The sequence below is a fragment of the Heteronotia binoei genome, chromosome 1 (assembly GCF_032191835.1).
Source record: "Heteronotia binoei isolate CCM8104 ecotype False Entrance Well chromosome 1, APGP_CSIRO_Hbin_v1, whole genome shotgun sequence".
Lineage (NCBI taxonomy): Eukaryota > Metazoa > Chordata > Lepidosauria > Squamata > Gekkonidae > Heteronotia > Heteronotia binoei.
In genome coordinates this window covers 181,349,767-181,375,221 of record NC_083223.1, presented here as the reverse complement: position 1 = coordinate 181,375,221, position 25,455 = coordinate 181,349,767, and the positions used below count along the sequence as shown (strand labels likewise).

Here is a 25,455-nt window from a genome sequence, read left to right as displayed (position 1 = left end):
ATAAAATTCTTGCTAGCTTTGTCCCACTAAACTGATTTCCCAAAAGCTCCTTGTCACAAGCTGACATCCTTAACATTATTAGGTAATTTCAACTCTGGCAAGCCAGTCACAAAACAATGAATGTTCTAGAGTAAAACTTTATATTTTTAGAACTAAAATGTCACATTTCTCAGTACTGATGGACAGGAACTTAATTATGTTTTAAAAACAAGTTTCTTTCAGGTTATATTTCAGGTTATTCATTTGAGAAACATTGTAAAAGAAAAACACAAACACAGTTTGGGAAGTAAATAATTATGTAAAGTCCAGTATGTTTTTTGACTTATAATGCCCTGTGTACCTACTCTATTTATGCATACTACATTCATATCCACACTTCATTTATATACACACATCTGCACACTTAGCAGATTGTGATAATGCTCTACTTCTCCACAAGTCTGTGCCCCTCTCACCAACCAGGTATTTCTTCCTGTTCCTTGGCCTTTATGCTGGCAGTTCACTCTAAATAGAAGGAATGTGCATGAGCATCCCATGACAACACAATAGTTAAGCTAAAAAGAGGGCTGATTTTTCTGACCTCCAGGCTCCTGATATCCCAGGTAATCAGAAAATGGATAAAGCAGTTTTGAAGACTGTATTTACCTCCTTTTGTTGTTCTCTCCCCCCCCCCCTTTCTTTTTTTGTTGTCTACAGTTTGGTTTATAGTTTGACTTCGTCTTTGCTTTAATTTGATAACTCATTCATTCATTAGAACTAAGGTTCAACCCTGGTAAATTGTCTGTGCTTGCTCTGACCTTGCTATTAACTACAGTTACTAATGCACATTGGTGGCAGTATCCTGTACTGAATCTGTTCAATTCAAAATTCCTGTTTTTTAAAATGTGAATGACAAGCCAAGTCTTACCTTTGAAAATCCGACCCAATCCTCTGAAATCCATTTGATCGGAACAGTTAAACACTACCACATATTTTCCCAAAGCTTTTCCCATGTCTTTTGTGGTCTCTGTTTTACCAGTTCCAGCAGGCCCTGCTGGTGCTCCTCCCATGTTCATTCCTAGAGCCTGAGCCAATGTAATGTAGCATCTGTAAATGATAATTCAGATCATTATAATATAAAACATTTAAAAGTGAAATTATATGTTTACATAGTATTAATCCTACTTTACATTTGGTATTCCAATAATGTTCAAACTTCCATCAAACGCAGAGGATACCACCATGTAAACCTTAAACTTAACTGTTGGGAAGTATTTGTATGGCTGTATTAGTTAACAAATTCTTTGCTTCTCACCTGTCTGTTAAAGGTGTTATGACCAGACGATCTGTACATCCCAGAAATTCATTTTGGTAAACAAAATCAACATCAGTAATAGATACCAATGTTTGATCCAGATCTTCCTTAAAATAAAATCTGCTCTGCTTTAGCCATTCAAAATCAGTCACTGATCTGATATGCATTTTAACCTTAAAAGGAGGGGGGAGATACCACATGAATAATTCCAAAAATGTATAGATACTATATATTATGTATGATCTGAACATATATATGAACATATGAAGCTGCCTTATACTGAATCAGACCCTCAGCCCATCAAAGTCAGTATTACTTTAAAACAGAGGGTCTTCGCTTGGTAGCTCACTGGTTACTAGAGAGTAGCTTGTGCTCCCCTAGAAGACCAGGAAAAGCTCACAAAAATATCTGCTCTAGGTTTTTGATAAAAAGTGTTTGTCATAAGCTTTTTCTCTGTGTAACTTAGCTGAAAGCTTCATGGGGGGAGGGTGCTAATACATGTTATATATCTAGAACAGAACAAAACTGCTGGGGGGGTGGTATCATGAGATATATTCCATCATACGTTTCACACTGCCTGCAATATCTAGGAGAAGCAACTACTACCATGCAATTTGAGAGAGAACAGACTTTCTAAAGATTTTTCTGAAGCCAAGAAACTATAGCTTTAAAATGCAGTTGTGGGGAGTGGGGTTAAAATGACAGAGATTATTACATTATTATTACAGCCTTAGGGGTTTGCAATGATCTACCTATCAAAGAATGACAGGTAGGGGTGTATTTCCCCTCTGATTAACTAACTGATTGGAACTTGTGACAATTCCATTGGTCAAATATGACATATATTAAAGTTTCAAAGTTAACACTGGTACTTTACCAAGTCATCAAATATATCACGCTGATGCACATGGATGGTAATAAGGGTTTCAAACTTCACTCTGTCAAACTTGGAAAGATCATGAGTAGTCTGGCCAATAAGAGTATTTAGAATATCCAGAAATTTCTGATTGGTTACTGACATGACTTTCCTGTCATCTTTTGCATTGGTTAAGGCTTCTTCTGAATCATGGGTCCATAGCATCTGAATTCCCAGCAACCCTACCTATAAATTTAACAAACAACTAATCAGAAATGCATATGAACATTTATAGCACTCTCCACTTTAGATAATGAATGGTCCAACAGTTCATATTTAAAACTATAATTTAGAGTGATTAACTGGAGTGATTAACAACTAAGTTTTTGCTATGATTTTCTTTTGAATGTAGAAAATAAATCACAGAGTTTCAAAGGTAATCTTCTGTATCATACTCAAATACATTCATAAACAAATCTGGCTGTCCTATTACTGCATTCTGACAATGAAGTACAGACATCATTAATAATATAAAAATACCACTCTTCTGCAAATCCATTATGGCAAAAATATGATCCTAGCCCCCTCCATCACATACATCCCTCAAAAATACAAGGAAGCAATTTTAAAAGTTTGCCAGAAAGCTTCCGATAAGCAGCTCTCAACCTTTTAAAATACTAAAACAGGGGTGTCAAATTCATTTGTTAGGAGGGTCAGATCTGACATAAATGAGACTTTGTGGGGCCGAGCCATGCGTGCCCTATAATGTAATGCTGGATAGCAGAGATATAGACTTTATAGAGGACACAGGCCAACACAATTAAAGATATCATTTTTTAACTTAAAATACAAACATGCTTAAAACTCTTGCAATACTTTGGTTTGCAAAGAGAAGGCAGAAGGAGCTCGGATCGTTGTCAGCCGCCTTGGTGCTTCAAAGGGAGAGGACAGGAGGGGAGAGGGGGGAGAACAGGGCCAGATCTAGGGGGGAGCAGAGAGGGCACTTGCCCTGGGCACTGCCAGAGGGCAGGGCATCAAATTGGGTATAGAGTCTATTCTATTCTATGGGCCCATAAGATAGAATGGGCCCATAAGGGGGCGTCTTTTTTTAATTTTGCCCCCCCCCCTCAAAAACCAGGTAGATCCAGTCCTGGGGGAGAAGAGAGCCCCACAGGGCTGATTGAAGCCCTGGATGGGCCAGTTTGGCCCACGGGCCGCATGTTTGACACTGGTCTAAAATAACTTGTAAAAACTAGATAAAATTTGACAGGCACAAAGTCAACAGATGTTTATCAAGCCCCATCTGGTCCAAAGTCCCCTCTTTCACTTCAAGTGGGCTGTACTTTCACAAATAAATGGATGGCTCATCACTATAGGCTCTCTTACCAAGACTTCAGGTGTCAAAATGCATGAAATCACTGGGGCTGCATTCGGCACAACACTAATATGGGGTTACTAACTTGAGGGTGGGAAATTCCAGGAGATTTGGGGGTAAGTCTAGGGAGGGTGGAATTTGGGGAGGGGAAGGACCTCAGCAGGGTGTAAAATGATACAGCACACCCTCCAAAGCATCCATCTTCTCCAGGGGAACTGATCTCTGTAGTCTGGAGATCAGTTGTAATTCTAGGAGATCATCAGGTTCCACCTGGACATTGGCAACTCTACTTCCATGGCTGTGATTTTTTTTTAAATAGAAGGCATTTCTTTTGTCATCTAGGAAAGTTCAGTCAGCAATTGTTACAGCATTAAATAGCACAAGGAGAAACTGTTGCTTCTGTTGAGCACACTGTCATCAATTTCATTCTGTCTTCCTTGACTAAAATAATTTATTATTATTAACAACAACCCAGTCCCTGCTATTACAGGGCTCTGGGCAAGGTGCATCATTTAATAAAAACATCAAAACCCATAAATAAAAATGCAAAGCAGCACCAATCTAAGAAAATCAGATGGTAAATTTTCAGTTTTCTATTCCAAATCATAGCCAATTCATGTGTGTGGGGGGGAGAGGAACAAAGTATCATGGAGAAGAGAAGGGAGTGTCAGCCAGAGTGGAAACCAATGCTTTCTTCAACCAAAAGCCTGGCAGCAGGGCTGGAATGTGGGAGTGGGCCAGGTAGGCGGTCGCCTAGGGCACTACCTGGCCTACACGGGTGCCACTGGACACCTCCTCTCCCCCTCAGCCACTGGGAAGCCAAGAGTGGTAGGGTGTTGCATTGGTGTGTGCTCTCCTCCAAGCCCACCTTCCCTTATGAGGGAAGGCAGGCTTGGAGGAGAGCACACCTCACCCCACCGCTCTCAGCTTCCCAGGTCTGCACACACTCGGGAAGCTAAGAGTGACCGGGCAACACAGCAGCATGTGCACTCCTCTGAGCTCACCTTCAGCAGGCTCTAAGGAGCACACAGGCTGACACCCCCCACCCCACTCTCAGCTTCCCAAGTCTGTACAGACCCAGGAAGCCGAGAGCAGGGCAGGACAGCAGCATGTACATTCCTCAGAGCCTACTGAAAGCGGGCTCTGAGGAGTGCACAGGCTACCATCCCACCCTGCCCTCACCTTCTGTTCAGGGTGGTGGTGGTGGGGGACTAGGGCACTGAGAACTCTGGCGCTGGCCCAGCCCGGTGGAACATTCCTGCCTTACAGGCCCTGCAGAATTGTATAAGATACTGCAGGGCCCTGATGGTATTTGGAATTCCACCAGGTTGGGGCCAGGGCTGAAAAGGCCTATAGATTTTAGTACATACATACATTCAAAATTGTTCCACTTGGTTGTTCTGATATATATTCTAACACAAATTATTTAATTGGTTTTTCCCTTATTTCTTTCTCTTATCCTTAGCAATTATATCACAGAAAGGTATATTGGTCACCAAGCATATGCTAATCTTAAACTGAAAACAATTATCTTGAACACAGCCCAGCTATTATTAAGCAACTGATTTAACTGGTAATCAAGAGAATTTAAAAGTGATTGGAGATAAATGTATAGGGATCAGTGCAGAAAAGTGTGACCACTTCATCAAGGTTTTTTTGTTCATTTTTCAGCCTGCAGGCCAATCTCTGCCATGTCATTATGATTATACTACAGACTGCTTTTAAATTCCTCACCTGTGCTGGAAAATGGTAAAGGAAGTTCAGCAGCTGGTACCCTGGATCACTAATTTGATAGAATGCTGCTCGAATTACACAGTGTAATGAAGACTGTTGCATTTTCAACAGATCCATCAGCCAGAGTTCTACAGGTCCCTTTGCATTCACTGGGGTGTCCAGCTAAAAATTAAATTTGTATTAATCACACAAAATGAGATTATAGATTTTACAAAACAGTATGTTTAATACAACTATATAATTGTTGTAGAAGGAATAACTGGTGTTTACTGTTGAATTCCAGTAGTGTACATAAGGACATAGGTGTAAACTACTGGGGGGCTCAGGGGCTTGAGCCCCCTCTCAATTTTTCCAGGGGGGGTCTGAGTCCCCCTGGGCAACCAATACAGGAGTTGGGGGCTCAGGAGCTCAGGCCTACCCTGGGCAACCAGTGTCAGGCATAGTGACAAACTCCTTTTAGTGTATGAAAATGTTTTCCAAACACAAGGTTTTCCAAACCATTTTAGATTTTCAAGGAGCAATAATGATCACATGAGATCTAGGAAAGGTGGCTATTTTGTCCATCCATCCATCCATCCAGCCTAGAGGGCTGAAGGACACTTGATATTGTAAAAGGTAACTATGATCTCCAAAAGTTTTGGGTTGAAACTTTGGACTCTCTAGATTAATTACTAAGGTTTTGATATCAAGAACACATTAATACTTAAATATGTTTGGTGTCTGTTGGAAAAGAAAATAGAGTCCTTAACCCTGCCAGGCTGCATTCACTTTCAGTGTAGCAACAGTCAGACTGCAAGGCCTTTGTTGAGGTCAACATACTTGTTTGGCTCAGGACTTCCGGGGGCTGGAAAATGGAGATCTGAACTGCTTCTCATAAAGGAGGCAGCTGGAACCTCTGTGTGGGGGTAGAGAAGGCAATTCAAGGTGGTAAAATCGAACTAAAGATGGAAAAATTAAGTAACAAATATGATTGTTTTCAAATTCAACAAATTAAGAACCTGGTGGAAAGCGACATTAAAAGTGAAGGAATAAGAAAAGAGCAAATCGAATTGGAAAAAGTTCTGCTTGGAGATAATGAAAAGTTGATTTCAAAACTATATAAACTATTACTGAAATGGTCTACTGAAGATGAAGTAGTAAAATCTCAAATGATAAAATGGGCAATTAATGTTAATAAAGAAATACAGATGGAAACATGGGAATACTTGTGGAAGAACTCTATGATAATTCCAACATGTTATAGTATCAAAGAAAACTGTTATAAAATGATGCACAAGTGGTATATGACTCCTAAAAAGCAAGATAAAATAACAGAAAAATGGGACTGGATTGTAAAAGTTATGTCATGGAGTGAAATGGATAAACTTACAAGAATCTTGAAAGACTATGATTTAGAGGGATTTAAAATGGATTGGGATAAATTCAGCAGATATATAGAAAAAGAATGGAAAGTAAAAGGACATTGGGTGATTTTTGAGAATACCACTTAGGTTTTTAGAAGAAGAAAGAAGATGAACTATAATAACTGGGTGGGACTTTATAAAGTATAAGAAATGTGGGGTTTTTTATTTCTTTGCAAAATGATAGATATATATTTTCTTTTTTATTATGATTCTTTTAAAGTTAAAGATACCTTTTGATATTAGAATTTTAGGCAATTGGCACCAGCGAAAGTCAATACTTGGGGGGAGGGGAGGAGGGGAAAGCGTAATGTATGGGGAAGGTAGTGTTTATTAATATTTTATTAGTATTGGATATAATTACCATATATTACCAAATAAAATTGTTTAATTAAAAAAATACTTGTTTGGCTCCGATTTACATTTTGGGGAAAGTGAGATTGAATGGAGGGGACATGAAGACCAAAGGCCTTTTAAAATTTTCTTTTGTCCAGTGCGCAGTCCAGAGACAACATTGCCAAAGAATGTGCATTCTGTACATGTTCATGCTTTTCATTTTGCTGTTACCTAACATTGTGTGGTACAGGTTCAAAGGGGCAACCAGCTAGCTAATGGATTCAGGTGGCGTAGCTGTGTTGGTCTGAAGCAGAAGAACAAAATTAGAGTCCAGTGGCACCTTTATGACCAACCAAGTTTAATTCTAGGTATAAGTTTTTGTGTGCATGCACACTGTTTTATTTAGATCCAGGCAGGGGTGGAATTTGAACAGGAGCTCCTTTGCAGATTAGGCCATACACTTCATCAGATACAGGTGAAACAGAATTTAGAGTCATAAGTACTAGGTGATTATAGCTGAGATAGGATGTATCAGGGACGGTGACTCAGTGGTAGAGCATCTGCTTGGGAAGCAGAAGGTCCCAGGTTCAATCCCCAGCATCTCCAAAAAAGGGTCCAGGCAGATAGGTGTGAAAAACCTCAGCTTGAGACCCTGGAGAGCCGCTGCCAGTCTGAGAAGACAATACTGACTTTGATGGACCAAGTGTCTGATTCAGAATAAGGCAGCTTCATATGTTCATAAAAGAGATCTGTTAATGGCAGTAAATTAGCAAGCAAATACAAGAGTTAACAAGCAGGTGTGGGAACAAGGTTTGAGTCCAGTAGTATCTATGAGTCAAGTAAAGTTCCGCTATGGGTATAAGCAAGAACTGAGAGACTTCACTCCCTAAGATCAATCAAAACAGATTTTTTCAAATATTACATATAGGTAAGGGGGTATTAAATTGCCTGGAAGAGCTAATTGGACTTAAAATGTCTAAGTAACTGAGCAATACATTCAGCTAAGATTGGAATAACACTTTAGGTAAGATGTGAAAATTGCAGTAAATTGATATACAGATAAAAAAGCAATTAACAATGGGTGTGAGAACTAAGTTTGAGTCCAGTGGCACCATTTAGAACAACATAGTTTGATTTCTGTGTATAAGTGAGAACTGAGTGACTTAGCATGTGTAGTGAGAGAAGCCAATATCTCTGTTAAGTCCTGGGGGTTCCATTGTTCTGAGTGTAGTAATAACTTGTAATTCAGCAATCTCCTACTCCCATCCGTTTCTGAAGTTTCTTTGCAATAAAGCAGCTGCTTTGAGTTCCCCCATTGAGTGTCCTGGAAGGCTGAAGTGGTGTTCTGTTCTTGCATATGTTGGAAGTATTCCTTCAGGCATAGATGGTAGAAAAAGTCTTTCAAATCCCCAGACACAATGGACACAAATATGACATCAAGAATCACAAGACTGAGAAACTTGCAGAACACTTGAACCTTGCAGGACACTCAATGGGGACCTCAGAATAGCTGTTTTATTGCACAGTTGCTTTGAGTGCACAGCAACTGTTTTCTATTCTGCCCTAGCTCAAAGACTCCATCCATATATTTACTAAACAAAGGTATCTGTGATGCCATAATTTTCTAAATTTCTGTACAGTGTTACCCTTATGAATAAGGCAGAAACAAGGCACCTGTAAATGAACATCCAGGGAAACTTTTTAAAAAGTTCCCCTAAAGGCTTTTCTGTGTTGCCCTTTACTGTCAAATTTGTGACCATTAGTTTATCCTATGAACATGATGTGCATGTTTGCAGATCTTAAAGTGAGTTTCAAAACCAGGACATAGAAGGAGATTGCTGAGATACCACTATAACCACTAGCCAACTCCTACCTTTTCTTGGGTTTGGCCCAGTTCAGGGGCATTATTAGGGGGGTTCCCACTAAATTTCTGGAGAGCTTCTCCCTAAATCCCCCATGGCCCCATCTCCATAGGTAGTGATAATGGAGGCCCCTCCCTGTGATGTCAGTGGCTCCTCCCTATGATGTCATTGGATCCCAGCTCTTTTAGGGATCTATCATAGCAACACCTCTGGCTGAGCCCCAGCATCCCCCCCCCCCCCCGCCCCGTGCAGGAAATTGGAAAGTCTATGCCCCTGATCAGGGGGTAAAGTCAAGAAATTGGACTGGCGCCTCAACACTAAAGGGTGGACACAACTGTCCTAACTCTTCTACAGGTTTCATGTACTACTTCCAAACTGAAGCAGCTTCTTGAGAACACCATATAAGAAATTAGAGAAGAAAGATATTTAGCAGTCCCCAAGATCTTATAAGAACAATTGCCCTGGCCTAGATAGCCCAGGCATGCCTGATCTCATCAGAACTCAGAAGCTAAGCAGAGTCAACTCTGGCAAGTGCTTGGATGGGAGACCTCCTTGATATGGCGACACTGGGACTCTCTCAATTTGTCACGACTCCCACGCATCAGGCCGGGCATACATTAGACCTGATCTTTGCAGCCGGGATTTTGGTGAACGATATCGCCGGAGAAGCGGTACCATGGTCGGATCACCTAGCCCTTAAGGCCCGTGTGGGGATGCCGCCCCAACCCTGTATGGGCGGAGAGCCTATTTTGGCTCGCCCTCGGGGCTTGATGGACCCGGAACGGTTCCAAACGGCCCTAAGGGATCCCTGGCCCACTGGCAATTCCCTCGATGACCTGGTGGAAATCTGGCAGGGCCAGCTGTCCAGGGCTATCGACGAAATTGCACCCCGGCGCCCTCTGCGCCCTCGCACGAAGCTGGCTCCATGGTATACCTTGGAGTTACGCCAGCTGAAACAAGGGCTCAGACGACTAGAGAGGCAGTGGAGGCATACTCGGGACGAAGCAACGAGAACATCCTATAGAACGTTTATGAAGTCTTATGAGGTGGCAGTCAAGGCTGCAAAGAAAGATTACTTTGCAACCAAGATTGCATCTGCAAACTCGCGCCCAGCACAATTATTTAGAATAATTGGGGATCTTACAACGTTGCCACAAGGCAAACCAAATGTTAGAGAATTAGGAATAGGCTGTGAGGCATTTGCGAAATACTTTGCAGATAAAATCTCGCTGCTCCGCCAAGACCTGCCTACCACATTAGATACAGTGAGTGAAATTGAGGCTCCGTGCCTGTCTTCAGGTTTAGTGCTGGACCACTTCGACCCACTCAGCCTGGAGGAAGTCGACAGAATCCTCTCTGCTGCTCGCCCGACAACATGTGATCTGGACCCTTGCCCCTCCTGGCTGATTAAATCTTGCCAAGGGGAGCTTAGATGCCCTTTACGGGACATCATAAATAGATCCCTTTTAGAGGGGCATTTTCCAACACCTCTGAAAGAGGCTTTGGTCCGCCCTCTCCTGAAAAAAGCTACAGCAGACCCGGCCGAATTGGCGAACTACCGGCCGGTGTCCAATTTACCGTTCTTAGGTAAAATTATTGAGAGGGCCGTGGCGTTGCAGCTACAGGGGTTTCTGGATGACGCTTCTGTCTTAGACCCATGTCAGTCTGGTTTCCGGCCGGGCCATGGGACGGAGACGGTGCTGGTCGCCTTAGTAGATGACCTCCAACGGCAACTGGATCGGGGCGGCGTTGCGGTACTGATGCTGTTAGATCTGTCGGCTGCATTTGATACAGTCGACCATCGGCTACTGACGCGCCGCCTCGCCGACATTGGGGTCGAGGGGTTGGCCTTGCAATGGCTTTCCTCCTTTCTCCTAGGTCGGGGACAGAGGGTGGCTATCGGGAGCGAGCGGTCCCGGAGGCGCACACTGGATTGTGGGGTGCCCCAGGGAGCAGTTCTCTCCCCGATGCTGTTTAACATCTATATGCGCCCCCTTGCCCAGATTGCCCGGCGGTTTGGGCTGGGTTGTCATCAATATGCAGATGACACCCAGCTCTATCTACTAATGGATGGCTGGCCCGACCCCGCTCCAGGGAATCTCGACCGGGCATTACAGGCTGTAGCGACATGGCTCAGGCTGAGTGGGCTGAAGTTGAACCCAGCGAAGACAGAGGTCCTATGCGTGGGTCGCGGCGCTCTGGGAAGGGAAATAGCTCTCCCGGCCTTCGATGGTGCGCCATTGAAAGCAGCGCGCCAGGTAAAGAGTCTGGGTGTTTTACTGGAGCCTTCATTATCGATGGAGGCCCAGATAGCAGCCACTGCCAAGTCAGCATTCTTCCATCTGAGGCGGGCAAGGCAGTTGGCCCCTTTCCTTGAGCGCCGGGACCTCGCAACAGTGATCCACGCAACGGTCACCTCAAGACTAGACTACTGTAACGCCCTCTACTTGGGGCTACCTCTGTGCCGGACCCGGAAATTGCAGCTAGTGCAGAACGCGGCGGCCAGGCTGTTGTTGGGACTCCCGAAACGGGAGCATATATGGCCGGGACTACGTGAACTGCACTGGCTGCCGATTATATACCGGGTCCAGTACAAAGTGTTGGTCGTTACCTTTAAAGCCTTATATGGCCGAGGACCTGCCTACCTGAGGGACCGTCTTTCCCCATATGAACCCCAGAGAGCACTGAGGTCAACGGGGAAAAACTTAATGACTATCCCTGGGCCGAAGGAAGTTAAATATCAGAGCACCAGAATACGGGCCTTTTCGATCGCGGCCCCTACCCTATGGAACCGACTCCCCGAGGAGGTGCGGGCCCTGCGGAGCCTTGAACAGTTCCGCAGGGCCTGCAAGACCATCCTTTTTAAATCAGCATATTCGGACTGCTAAGAAAAATGGTAATTAAAGATCCGCCAATGCGGTCCAAAGATCTATACCGCAGTATAATTGTATCTACTAGACTGGTTTTTAATTTAATGTTTTAATGTTTTATTGTTCTATAATGTAATTCTAATGTTTTATTTATTATGGTGTGTTTTTATGGATTGCTGTTAGCCGCCCTGAGCCTGCCAAGGTGGGGGAGGGCGGGATATAAATGAAATTAATAAATAAATAATAAATAAATAAATAAATAAATATAATGCAAATGGGAGGCAGGGGCAGGCTTTATTCAGCCACCTCTCTGAATATAGTTCAAGCCTCCACTGGGATCAGTCACCAGATTACAGATGCATACTCATTCACATGCACACAGACATATAATTAAAAAAAAAAAGATGGATGAGAATAATATACCATGAAGTGCTGTAGAGGGTGGTGAATAGGTCAACACCTTTCAAAAATTTATTACTGCTTTTTGTTAACATGTCCAAGTACTGAGACTATTTGTTCTACTATAACCTCTGTAGAGAAACGCCGTCTTATGTGTGGACTTAACTTTCTGTGGCTGGATGAGAGAAGACTATCAAACTTTAGGTAGGCCTAATCTCCTCCTCATCCCCCCTCCCTTCCTGTTACCAACCAATAATCTGAGGGCAACTCCCTAGAGAGGACAGGAAATCCATCAAGGTTATAAGAAGATTTACCCCAGAATGCTGAAGGAGGGAGAGCCAGTTCCTGGGCGGGAACTGCTATATAATCAAGTTTTGGAGTGGGAAGCCAGTTGGTAGATTGGTTGGAGCTTGCAAGACACAGAGGCAGGTATAGTCCTGCTCCCAGGCCAGAGATGGTGGCCATTTTTGGGGGGGTGGGGGATATGTTTGACCAGCTTGTATTGTTCAATATTTCCTTCAAAAGTTGCAATCTACACTTCCCATTAATGTGAGGAAGGCACACAAAAGGTCTTCGTCCTGGCCAACGAACTCACCGACCTGTAGTCTGTTTCCCTCCCTTTTATTCCCTCCCCAGCCCCTGTGCCTCCTCCCCAGAGAGGGATCCTCCAGGCTCCGCCCCCTCTTTTAAGGGCAGATGCCGAGCAGCCTCCTCCCTCTCCCAGGGCCCACTGGACTGGCTCTGGCTGGCTGATGGGGTGGCCTGCCACGGTTCAGAGCAACGTGCCTTTGCTGGCCTGGCCCCTCCCTTCCTGCTCATCAGGGCCAGGGGGCCAGGTGGTGTTTCCTCTGATACGGGCCCGAGCTCGACCCCTGCAAGGTGGCCCGCGGCCCCCACATCTTCCCCACTCCTCTGGACAACCGCTTCACTGGCCCTAGCGGTTCCATTGTTTTTGCCAGCGGGTGCTGGCCTCCTGGGTGAGTGGGGAGGGGCAGGGCAGCCTCCGTTTCATGTCGGGGTTGCCGGGTGGGTCTGGGGGGGTCGGTTGGAGGCCTGGGGGTCCCGTGGTGATTTGAGGGGGCATGGTTGGTGCCAGTGGCAGTCCCGGTGGGCCGTGGCCAGGACACAATCTTTCTGGGGGGGACGAGGACTAATGTTAAAATTGCATAAAAATTAGATAACAAATTTAAAATATTACTGGAATCTTTTCTCCTTCCCTTGATATGACTGCAGTTATGCGATCATAATCCTTAGGATGAAATTCTACTTCATTTATGTTGTCTGACAAACCAGGCAGATGTGGCTGAAAGAAAAAAAAATAGAAATATCTAGACACAGGGGTCATTTTGTAGAAAAATAAGTAATGGAGCTCATTAGCATAACTCATTAGCATATGCCACCACCACCTCAGCCAAAAGCAACCCAACACAAGAAAGGAGAGCCCCGGGTGAGCAAGGGCTGCTTGGGCTGGCTAGAGATCCAGGCAGCCCAAGCAAGCCTCACTCACCTGGGGCTCTCCTTGGCCACCCCCCCCCCCCCGCCCGAGTCAAAAGGCCAGCAAGCCACCCACTGCCCAGAATCACATGAGAAGTGGAGAAAGGATGGTGTGAGCTTCTCCAGGGGTGTGGAAAAGCCCCTGCTGGGGGTGTGGAAAAGCCCCTGGTGGCTGGCTAGCTGCCCATTCTCCTAATCCAGAGATTGTTATGCAGCTGCATCTACTATTCAATGGACAAGGTAGTTGGGGCAGCGTCAGCACAAGCTTCTGCTGAATTCAAGGCCTGTCTAGACAGAACATTTCAAGGCTGAATTCAAGGCCTGTCTAGACAGAACATTTTCATGGACAAGCTCAAATTCTTTTTAAAAATCAGAATTTAAGAAACTAAACTGTGCAGATCATATGGATGATCTGATCTCAGAATAGCTGCATTGCCATCATGGGAAGTCACCAGATTTGTAAAATCATCAGTATACATTTCAGGTGAAGCCTCAACCAAATTTTGTCTGAATGAAAAGGGAATCCAGCGAGGACCTAGAATAACGCAGAAGTTAATTCAGAAGTTTTCCTTGAATTCCTTTTAAATATAGTTCTAATGAAATTATGTATCTATCTTCAAAGGAGATTTAACCCTTGCCCTTCAGTTAATATAACTAACTCTGACCCCCTTTCCATCTAAACTGTTTTCTACAGTGCCTTTTAAAAGTGTTTATGGCATCCAAAAACACATGCTGGGGTTTTCCCAAAAGATTTTAATTCCCCATTACAGATTAAAAAGAAAACAAATCAAAACACCTAAAATCTTTTTATTTTAAAACAGTGATTTTATCTGAGTAAACAAAATCTGGAAATAGTGCAGAAAAGGGCAACAAGAATGAATAAAGGTTTGGAACACTTTCCCTGTGAAGAAAGGTTAAAACGCTTGGGGCTCTTTAGCTTGGAGAAACATCGACTGCGGGGTGACATGATAGAAGTTTACAAGATTATGCATGGGATGGAAAAAGTAGAGAAAGAACTCGTGGGCACTCAATTAAATTGCTGAGTAGTCAGGTTGAAACAGATAAAAGGAAGTACTTCTTCACCCAAAGGATGATTAACATGTGGAATTCACTGCCACAGGAGGTGGTGGCGGCTACAAGCATTGCCAGCTTTAAGAGGGGATTGGATAAAAATATGGAGCAGAGGTCCATCAGTGGCTATTAGCCACGGTATATATATATATATGTGTGTGTGTACAAATGTGTGTATATGTATGCATATGTGTGTGTGTGTGTATACACACACACACACATATTGGCCACTGTTTGACACAGAGTGTTGGACTGAATGGGCCATTGGCCTGATCCAACATGGCTTCTCTTATGTTAGTCTTACATCTTGCAATGACATTTACTAATGCACTCAAATGGTAGAAATTAGAAGTGATTATTTGTGTCTTTCATACTTTTAATCCTACTGATTACATTTCTGTTCTTCATTTTGTACATGTAATTTTGCAGGTAATACCACTTGGAACATACCTGAATAGTGTGTGAATCACTAGCTTGTCCAAGTATTTCTAGAAGAGCAGGGTCAGATATAAAAAAGAATCTGGGAAACAGTAATCTTTTCTTTTCCAAATACCTTTAATAAAAAGAAAGATTTAAGAAAAACATGTATCTCCCCATTTTAAAATGTATGTATTTCACCACACTAAGGCTGCACCAATGCCTTACTGTGGCTTGGGAGCCAGATGTGACATTTCTAAGCACCATTCCTCAGTGTGGCACTCATCCTATGTTTCAGGAAAGCAGATAAGACTCTTAATGGGTAGGGACTGTGGTTGGCATTAGTTCTCACCATGATACAACTGCTACCAGAGGAACCTCCCTTTTACCATAGCCTCCCTGTTGTGAGATGAAGGGCAGATGGACAAGACATGCTGTGACACTTACAGTGATGGAAGAGTATACTGGTGTCCCTGTGACAAGCACTGTATGGAAAAGGATAGCTGGATAGACAGCTCAATTTACAACCTAAGGGGAAAACATGCCAACTCTTTGATGTGCTAGGACTTGATTGGAAGGTCAATATTCTGGCAGGCTTGAGCTCTGGGACCTGGCATCCAGATTGGCTAAGTCCCTCAGAGTCCATGTGAGAGGGGGCCTGAAATGGAGAGCTGTTCCTTTGCTTGGGACTGGCACTTGCTGGTGCATGTATTTGTTGCAACAACAGATGATAGAGGTGAATGATGCTAGAGGATACTTACAGGAGCATGAGGGGTGGGGCATCATGCAGCTTATAAAGACTAGATATGCCATGGATTTTAAGCATCTAGTTAGTAACTTTTATTTTGCTAGATGTACCTGGAGCCTGTCTTGTAGCTACCCTGACCTTGTTCTTTGTAGAAATACACTTGTCTAACTAAAAAATCTGCACACTTCCTTATATATTTGCTTTGCCACCCAGCATGCTAAAAAATTACACCCTGTGCTGTTGACCCCGGATGACACCATGACAGAGAGGGGCTGATTTTTACCCAGGGTGTAAAAGGAGGGGCAATTAATGACTTTTTGCCCCAGCTTCTAGACTGGACTGTGAGCTGGCAAGGGAAGGCTGAGGACATAGTACCCTCACATTTATTGGGCAGTAAGGAAGTCTCCACCACACTCCCTAAGGTGCCTACCTCATGCAAAGGATAGAAGTAAATGTGGTTCATTTGGTTAATGGTAACTGTAAATGTGGCTCTCCACAATCCACAGAATACCACTGCTAAACCTGCTTAACCAGATTGTTTCATGTAAACATAAGCTATTGATTGCCCAGATTTGTGCAAAGCAGAGCAAATGGCTCCAAAAAGGCTTTTCTTTGATGAGGTTAGACTCCCCTTGAAAAGCCAGGTTTGTAGTTTGGGAGTGCTGTTGGACACAGTGGTCATGTCACCTTTGAAAATCAGGTGGGTTTTGTGTTTTGGAGTGCCTTTGCCCAGCTTCAGTAGGTGCACCAGTTGTGCCTGTTGCTGGCTCAGTCTGATCTAGTCATAGTGACCCATGTCTTAGTTACATCTAGTCTGCATTACTGCAATGCACTTCACCCTTAAAGAGTGTTCTGTGGCTAGACTGCTGGTTGGGGTCAGCTAGACTGCTGGTTGGGGGTCAGCTACCAGAATCATGTGACCCCAATACTAAAGCAATGATATTGGCTTGTGAACTGCCTTCAAGCCCAATTCAAGTGGCTGATTCTGACCTTTAAAGCCCTATATGGTTGGTACTGTGGTATCTGAAGGACCATATTCTCCTATACAGTCCTGCCTAGAAACTAAGGAGAGGCCCTCTTGATCACCTCATCAACCAAATAAAATAGTCCAGTGGGTACATAAGAGAGGGCCTTTTCAGTGGCAGACTGAGGGAGTTTTTAAAAAAATACAGCTTCATGTACTCAGTGGAACCTGAGGGAGGGACGGTGGCTCAGTGGTAGAGCATCTGCTTGGGAAGCAGAAGGTCCCAGGTTCAATCCCCGGGATCTCCAAAAAAGGGTCCAGGCAAATAGGTGTGAAAAACCTCAGCCTGAGACCCTGGAGAACCGCTGCCAGTCTGAGAAGACAATACTGACTTTGATGGACCGAGGGTCTGATTCAGTATAAGGTAGCTTCATATGTTCATGAACCTGATATAGGAAGTGACAAAGAGTAGTTCTAGGAATCAATAGAACAAACAGGAAAAATGCTAGGTGATAGATGATTGATTTATTATACAAAGTACCCAAGCATTTCATCATGCAAGCTTCCTCAGAGGAAATCTTCACAAACATAATTGTATATTTAATACAAATAACAGAAAATATTTAATACAAATAATAGAAAAAAGTTATTCCAAAGTTCTTTAAAATACTATTAAAAAGAGAGGATCAAAATTAATTTCAAAAATAGATACATACTGGTCAATATACAATACGACGACAACTGCAAATTTATACCCCGCCCTTCTCTCTGAATCAGAGACTCAGAGCGGTTTACAATCTCCTATATAGTTTCCCCCCACAACAGACACCTCACCCTGTGAGGTGGGTGGGGCTGAGAGGGCTCTCACAGCAGCTACCTTTTCAAGGACAACTCCTGCGATAGCTATAGCTAATCCAAACCTGGTTCTTCCAAATAAGAGTCCGCACACTTAACCACTACACCAATACAGGATAAACTGTACATTGAAAATATATGTTATTTATGTGGACTCAAGTGAGAACTGAATTGGGTGTTCTTGCCTGGCTCATTGGAGCCAGACGACCAGAGCATGGGGACTAGGGAACAATGGGCAGCAGGATCCAAATATTTGCTGCCCTGCACCAATCACAAGCCCCCTGCTGGTTTGAACAATCCGATAGCATGCTTGCACGGGAACTCTGAGCTGTATAAAGTTGACCCCGTTGGCCCAGCTCGTCAGCCTTATGCTTAGCCTTTATTATGCTGAAATCAATAAAGAGTTGATATTTCACTACCACCTAACCTCATCAATGCATAGAACCCACTATATTATAGTGGTGACAAAGGTGGGATCCTTGTAAGTGGCCCCACAGCCGGCATCGCATCACGCACTGCTGCCTCTGCATCCAGCACCACGTCCTGCACTGCCACCACTGACGAGATGGCTGCTATGCCAGGAATGATTCAAGTCTTCGATGTGGCCAGTCCAGAGAGATGGGAGACCTGGTTGGAACAGTTGGAGAACCGCATCGAATGCAACGATGTCACTGGTCACAAGAAGAAGGCACTCCTACTCAGCTCCTGCAGAATGAACACCCTGGAGCTGGTGCAAGGCCTCATGATGCCCATGACTCTCAAGGCAGCCATCTATGATGACATCATCACAGCCCTCATGGCCCATTTCGTGCCACAGCCAACAGTCCTGGCCTGCCACTTCGAATTCTCTGAGTGTTGCCAGCAACCCAACAAGTCCGCGGCCAACTTCATCGCTGCCCTCCACCAGTTGTCGCTCCACTGTGATATTCTGATCCTGGATGAAGCGCTGAGAGACCGATTCATCTTTGGCCTGCAGGACGAGAAGCTGCGGCAGAAGTTGCTCAGCAAGGACAACACTGACCTTGCTAAGGCCATCAAAGATGCAATGGCATATGAAAAATCGAGGAAGGAGCAAGCTACAGCCTCCACACATCGAGCTGTCGCCTCCTCGTCCGAATCGGAGGACTCAGGGGAAGACAATGCATGCAAGCTCTGGCACGCAGCTCAGAAACAACTGCCAAGACGACCGACCGAGACTGCACCTGCCCATGAGTGTGCCAGCCGTGGAGAGCCCCACGAGCGACGTTCCTGCCGGTTTAGAGACACCGTCTGCAATCAATGCAGGAAGACGGGTCATCTGCTGCTCCAAGCCTAAGCGATCAACCCCGGGAAGTGCCTCCCGGCGGGAACCAGACCAACACCAAGAGGCCACTTTCGCAGAAGATATTTACTTCATTGTGACAGCAGAGCAACAAGTATGCCAACTTTCCCTGCCATCCCCAGGAAAACTGCAAATAACTGTACTTATTGAGGGCAAGCCCTGCAAAATGGAGGTGGACTCTGGGGCTGGGCAGACTATAATCTCAGCCTGGACCCTCTGTCAGCTGTGCCCAAGGGTGAGCCCCAGCTATAGCCTTCCCCGTTCGTTGTTCGGGATTACCAAAAACGGGAGATCGCAGTCAAGGGAGTGGGGTTTCTGCGGGTGAAGTATGGCAAATTCTCAGGGAAGCTGCTCCTGTTAGTAGTAGAGGGGGATTTGTGTAGCTTGCTGGGTCGAACGTGGGAATTCAGGTGACCAGTATAAACCAGATCCCCACATGGCCAAGGGATTTCCAGAGCATCTGTGTGGAGTTCCCGCGGGTTTTTGATGACACCCTGGGTATGTACACTGGGCCCCCCGTGTCTTTACAACTGAACCCAAATGTCCAGCCCATAAGGCTGAAGGCCTGGCTTGTACCCTTCACCCTAAAATGTAAGACTGAGGAGGAACTATACCTCCTGGTGGCCCAGAGTGTGTTGGAGCCGGTCGCTAATGCCCGCTGGGAGACACCCATTGTCACCCCAGTCAAGCCCGACAACCATGTCTGCCTCTGTGCGGACTACAAGTGTACTATAAATAAAGCACTGCAGGGCCACGCCTATCCAGTGACAGTGGTAAGCCATGTGCTTGCATCGGGGCTGAAGGTGAAAAGGGAAAAATGTCTCCTGGGGTCCCCCCCAAAATAAGGCAGAGCTACAGGCTTTCTTGGGCCTCCTCAACTTTTACTGTGCCTTCTTGCCTCACAAGGCGGTGGTAGCGGAACCCCTCTACCATTAATTGGACAAAAGGGCCCTGTGGGTTTGGGGCCGCAGGCAGGCCCTTGCCTTCCAAGCGGTAAAGGACCTCCTCACTTCCAACAGTTTACTGGCACACTTTAATAAGCGACTGCCTGTCATCCTGGCCTGCGATGCATCTCCATATGGGGTGGGGGCAGTTCTAGCACACGTGCTGCCAGACAGCTGCGAGATCCTGGTGCCATATTACTCTCAGACTTTACAAAAGCCGGAGTGCAACTATGTGCAAATAGCCAAGGAGGGCCTGGCCATTTTAGCGGGGGTGAAGAAATTCCATGATTATCTGTATGGCTGGCCCTTCAACATACACACGGTCCCCATAAGCCCCTCTTAGGCCTGTTCACCCCTGACTGCCAGACGCCCCAGATGCTTGGCTCAGGTCTTAAGGTAGTCCATTTTTCTTGCGGGGTATCAGTATGACCTTCAGTACAGCCCAGGGTAAGCAATGGGCCATGCAGATGCTTTGAGTCAGCTGCTGCTGCCCTCTGGGGACCCGAATCTGGCCCCTGCACACCAGATCATGTTAGAATCCCTGCCAGACTGCCTGGTACATGCAAAGGACATAGCTCGCTGTTCAGCCAGGGATAAAATCCTCTCCGGAGTTTTGAACTCCGTGTCTTTACAACTGAACCCAAATGTCCAGCCCATAAGGCTGAAGGCCTGGCTTGTACCCTTCACCCTAAAATGTAAGACTGTTCAGCCAGGGATAAAATCGCTCTCCGGAGGGGATGGTCCATGGGCAGGGTGGGCTCAGAGTTTGCTGCATTTGCATCTCGCCAGGATGAACTGTCACTTCATAAGAGCTGCTTGTTGTGGGGAAATAGGGTGGTGGTGCCCCCGGCCCTGTGGCAGAGAGACCTCACCTCACTGCATGACACCCACCAAGGATCGTGCAGATGAAGGCCCTTGCCCGCAGCTATGTTTGGTGGCCTGGGATCAACGACGCCATTGAGTCTTTGGTGGCAAGGTGCCAATCATGCCAGGAGACCCAGCCGGCACCGCCCAGAGCACTAGCCCAACAGTGGGAGTCCACACGTAACCCTTGGTCCTGCCTTCACCTGGACTTTGCGGGGCCCTTCCAGGGACAGTTATTTTTTCTCATAGTGGACTCCTACTTGAAGTGGCCCGAGGTACTCCCCATAGCATCAACCTCTTCCCGGGCTGCCATTGCGGCCCTCCACAGGGTTTTTGCCACCCACAGACTGCTGGACACTCAGACAATGGGATGGCCTTCATGTCAGGGGAATTCCAGGACTTCTGTGGCTGGAACCTGATTCAGTACATCAGGTCAGCCCCCTCTATCCGGTCACCAATGGCCAAGCAGAAAGGATGGTGTGGTCCACCAAGGAGTCACTCCGCCACATCATCCAGGGGATTGGGAGGCCCATTTTGCAGTGTTCTTGCTGGCCCAGCACAGTATTCCTTGCATAGTCACCGGCTGCTGCCTGGCCGAACTCCTCATGGGCCAGCAGCTGTCGACGTGCCGAGACCGCATGCACCCCAACATGGCCCCAGACCCACAAGAGGTGCCAGATGCGGTCTGAGCACCCAGGGGGTTTGATATGGGGGACTTGGTGTGTGCTAAGAACTTTGGGGATGGCAAAGCATAAATTCTGGCCCAAGTCTCCAGGGTTCTAGGGTCGGTCATGTACGAGGTCACCACTGAGAGCAGGTTCACAACGCGGCAGCACATCGACCAGTTGAGGTCACATGAGATGCCAGGGGACGAGATCAAGGAAGATGATGGCCCATGCAACCCGCCGGCCGCCTCAGCTTAGATAGCCCCCAAGCTGGCAACAGCTGCAATTCTGAACCCCAGCCTTCCGCCAGAGACAGAGGCATCTGGGAACACTGAACTGCCAGCCGAAGCTCCAGCATCACCAGCCCCTTCACTCACCACACCCAAAGCTGCGGCCGTACTGCCGCCCTCTCCAGCACCTAGACAGTCAACATGGGAGCACTGCAAGCTTGGTTACTTAAGGGACTATGTGTGTCAAGGCTTGTGAACTAGGAGGGGAGGGATGTTATGTATGTGGACTCAAGTGAGAACTGAATTGGGTGTTCCTGCCTGGCTCATTGGAACCAGACAACCAGAGCTTGGGGACTAGGGAACAATGCGCAGCAGGATCCAAATACCTGCTGCCCTGCACCAATCACAAGCCCCCTGTTGGTTTGAACAATCCAATAACATGCTTGTACAGGAACTCTGAGTTGTATAAAGTTGACCACGTTGGCCCAGTTCGTCAGTCTTATGCTTAGCCTTTATTATGCTGAAATCAATAAAGAGTTGATATTTCACTACCACCTCGCCTCATCGATGCATAGAACCCACTATATTATAATATAACATATGAAGTAAATACTAACAGGAACATTCACCTAGTGCTGGAACTGTCCACAGCAATTAAATTATTTTACAGTGTAGAATGATGCAATGTTTTAATACATGCAGTAAACTATTATTCTCTCATTCTGCAGTTTGCTTTTGTTGTTATACAGTAGGTCTTCCCTTTCTGCCTTTTGGAGCACACAACACATGGGGTGGGAATTCCACACAGGCACCAGCTCCAGAAATGCCAGAGCACCCCTTCTTGGGAGCTAGGGAAAAAACACTGTCAGCAGCTGTGGCTGCACAGGAAGATGGAAGATGAACAGAAGTTCAATGGAAAAGAAACATTGTCTTTCTTTAGTGTTATGTTCAACCATAAATAAAAGTTACCTTCAGTCTATATTTATTTGGGGGCATGAATAAATGGTAGCAGTGTGTGAAGGGAAGTGTTCAAGTCTCTCAACCCTATAACTCTGTGCAGTGTTTGAGTGAGAGGCAATTATTAAAGGAGGCTGGGCTACCCTATAGCTGATGTTCCTGTGAGAGAAAGGACCTGAAATGATCATGGTTCTTTCTATATTTTAAAAGATGCAAGAAAGGTGATGACGTGTGACAGTCTGACCTACTCGTAACCCTGAGCCTCAGAAAGAGAGGTTGTGGAGGGTGGTGGGCACTCTGCATGACTGAAAAGGGTGCGTCACATCCTCTTTGAGTCTCAATGACAAACACAGACTATAAATAACATTAATAAATAAATAAAAATAATTTTCTAAGAAGCAGATTTTTTTTTACAACCTGCATTAATATATTATGTTACCTAAGACAATAAATCATTACTTTATTCTGATCGTTATTCCTAAAACACATATATTTTAAAACATTGTTTGTACCCTGTAAGTGACTTCTGGCACACCTCCAGCTGCTCATGCAAATGCGGTAAAAGCTGGCCCATGGTCTCATCTCCAACACAACAGCTAACTACATTTGGGTTTTCATGAGCCCGTTGCATTATTTTTATCCATGATTTATCTATGTTTTGAAAACGTTTTGCTTCCTAAATAGAAAAAAATTAATGAATATGTGAATTTGTATCATAAAACACTCCCAAGTTCAAACTAGTAGTAAGGTATGTTTAAAGAATAATATTTAGATAATGGAGCAATTAAAGATTTACCTGGGGTAACTGCTTGGCAATATCTCCTCCAACAAAAACAGCTTCAAGGTAAACCCAAAGGTTTTGTACAACCAACCATTCTTCAATTATGTCACTGGAGGTGCTGAGTTTATACACCCAGCTCTGAATATCTTTTTTAAATGGTGCATTGTATCTAAAATAATGACAAAAATTAGATCATGAAGTTCAGTTACATTTTTAATGCTACTTGTTGAATTATAGTTAACTGATTATTTTGACTTTATTCATTAAAATATGTCTACAGTCCATGGTCTGGCACAGGCAGAATGCTACCTGTGGCATGTTCCACCAGGCGTTTAGATGAGAACAGCAACGGTTTCATCCTTCTGGCATTCCCATTTCCTCCCCACCCCCATGAGGCAATGGTACTACAGGTACCTTTTAGTGCCATCTTTTAGGCTAATTCGTGTGTTTTTATTGTTTTAAACTTTTTACTATATATGTTATTAGTTCACTGTGTTGTACACTGCACTGAGCCTGCTCTGGTAGGGGGAGGGCGGTCTAAAAATCTAATGAAATACATAAATACTATCTTCCTCTCTTGTATGCACTTCCACTGCCCTTTCAGTTCTGCAACAAATCAAGGTTCGCTTTGCATTAACATGGATGTTAGTGATCACCTCAGTGAGTACAAAACCAGCACCCATGTCTGGAATTGGATTTGGAAACAGGGTTGCTAACATCCAGCTGATGCTTAGAGTTCTCTTATAACTTGTCTCCAGACTGCAGAGATCAGTTCACCTGGAGAAAATGGCAACTAATGGCAAATAAAAATAAAATAAATAAATAAACTATAGAGGGTAGACTTTGTGGCATCACATTCCTGCAGAGCTCACTCTCCCATTCACAAATTCCACTTCTTCCCTCCCCTTCCCAAACTCCACTCTCCTCAGGCAGTGCCTGTCAATCGCCAAGAATTTCCCAAGTTACAGTTGTCAGCCCTACTGCATAGTGTTGTTTGGACTATGACTAACATGTACTGTTAATCATAGTTAACTCCATAATTAGATAGACAAGGGGTGAGGTCAGACGTTCATAAAATCCCGCTACGAGCATGAGTGGAGTCCGGAAGCATGTCGGATTTTAAGAGGTTGTCCAAACGTCAGCATCTGCGAATGGTGGTTAGCTCGTTCGAGTCCCGCATTGAGACGACTGGGGCGCGGACTAATTTGATACTGCTTTAAATCAGGAACAAAATCCTTCTGACAGTTCCTGAGCGGAGTTTCTCTGTTTGAACGCTCCATTGTTGGCGACTCATCGGAAGCGCACCACCGCTTCCCTCCCAAAGCCCCTGCAAGTGATATCACTGCGCCAGTGAATGAGCGAGCGAATGTTGGCTCGATAAATCGTTTACCCGCCCTTATGTCCGGAAACAATAATCACTTTTGAAGGTAGATGTGAACTAGATGTGAACTGATTTGAATTCCTGGGTTCTTTTCTGCACGCATAGTGCTGGAAAAGTAGTGCCAACGGACTAGCAAAACTTTAGTGATCTGACCCATTTAAAAGCGACACGCTGCAGATAGCGGGCATCACTGCGCCTGCGCTAATGCAGATTGACGTCTCATGAAACGAGGTCCGGTAGAGCAATCTGATCGACCAGCGACGGGACCCACATGGGATAGAACGGGAGCCTGGCTGTTGTCTGATGGGAAAATTGGTTGTGCAGATTATAATACAGGCGCGTTGCAGATGGATTTAATGGTGAGTGTGACCGCACCCGAGGAACTTTAAATCACATAAATGGGCATCATGACTTCTGCACTGAGCCAGTATTGCTAGCTTCAGTCCAAACATTACAATAGGGTTTTGGTGATCCCTAGAGCTATCTTTGTCACTTCAGGGCAGGTCTAGAAATCACTATTCAGCAGGAACTCTATGATCAGAATTTCCTGTAAGTAGACATGGCCTTATTTTTATTTTTTCTTCCTGGGATGCCACCTCTCACAACCCTCTTGCCAGTTGTTAGGCACTCCCTGGCA

General features: G+C 45.0%; 2 protein-coding genes across 3 annotated transcripts in view; one reads left to right on the top strand and one right to left on the bottom strand.

The window, feature by feature from the left end:
* Window positions 1-25,455, top strand: part of GLO1 (glyoxalase I) — a 295,016-nt gene that overhangs the window by 109,234 nt on the left and 160,327 nt on the right. The window lies entirely within an intron of this gene.
* DNAH8 (dynein axonemal heavy chain 8) overlaps window positions 1-25,455 on the bottom strand; it is a 329,757-nt gene that overhangs the window by 174,698 nt on the left and 129,604 nt on the right. The window contains exons 35-42 of the mRNA XM_060243601.1: window positions 23,453-23,606; window positions 23,169-23,332; window positions 15,142-15,244; window positions 13,325-13,429; window positions 5,260-5,421; window positions 2,172-2,396; window positions 1,295-1,467; window positions 908-1,086 (exon numbers count right to left, since the gene is read on the bottom strand). Of these exons, the coding sequence (XP_060099584.1) occupies window positions 908-1,086; window positions 1,295-1,467; window positions 2,172-2,396; window positions 5,260-5,421; window positions 13,325-13,429; window positions 15,142-15,244; window positions 23,169-23,332; window positions 23,453-23,606 (1,265 nt within the window). The remainder of the gene's footprint in view (window positions 1-907; window positions 1,087-1,294; window positions 1,468-2,171; window positions 2,397-5,259; window positions 5,422-13,324; window positions 13,430-15,141; window positions 15,245-23,168; window positions 23,333-23,452; window positions 23,607-25,455) is intronic.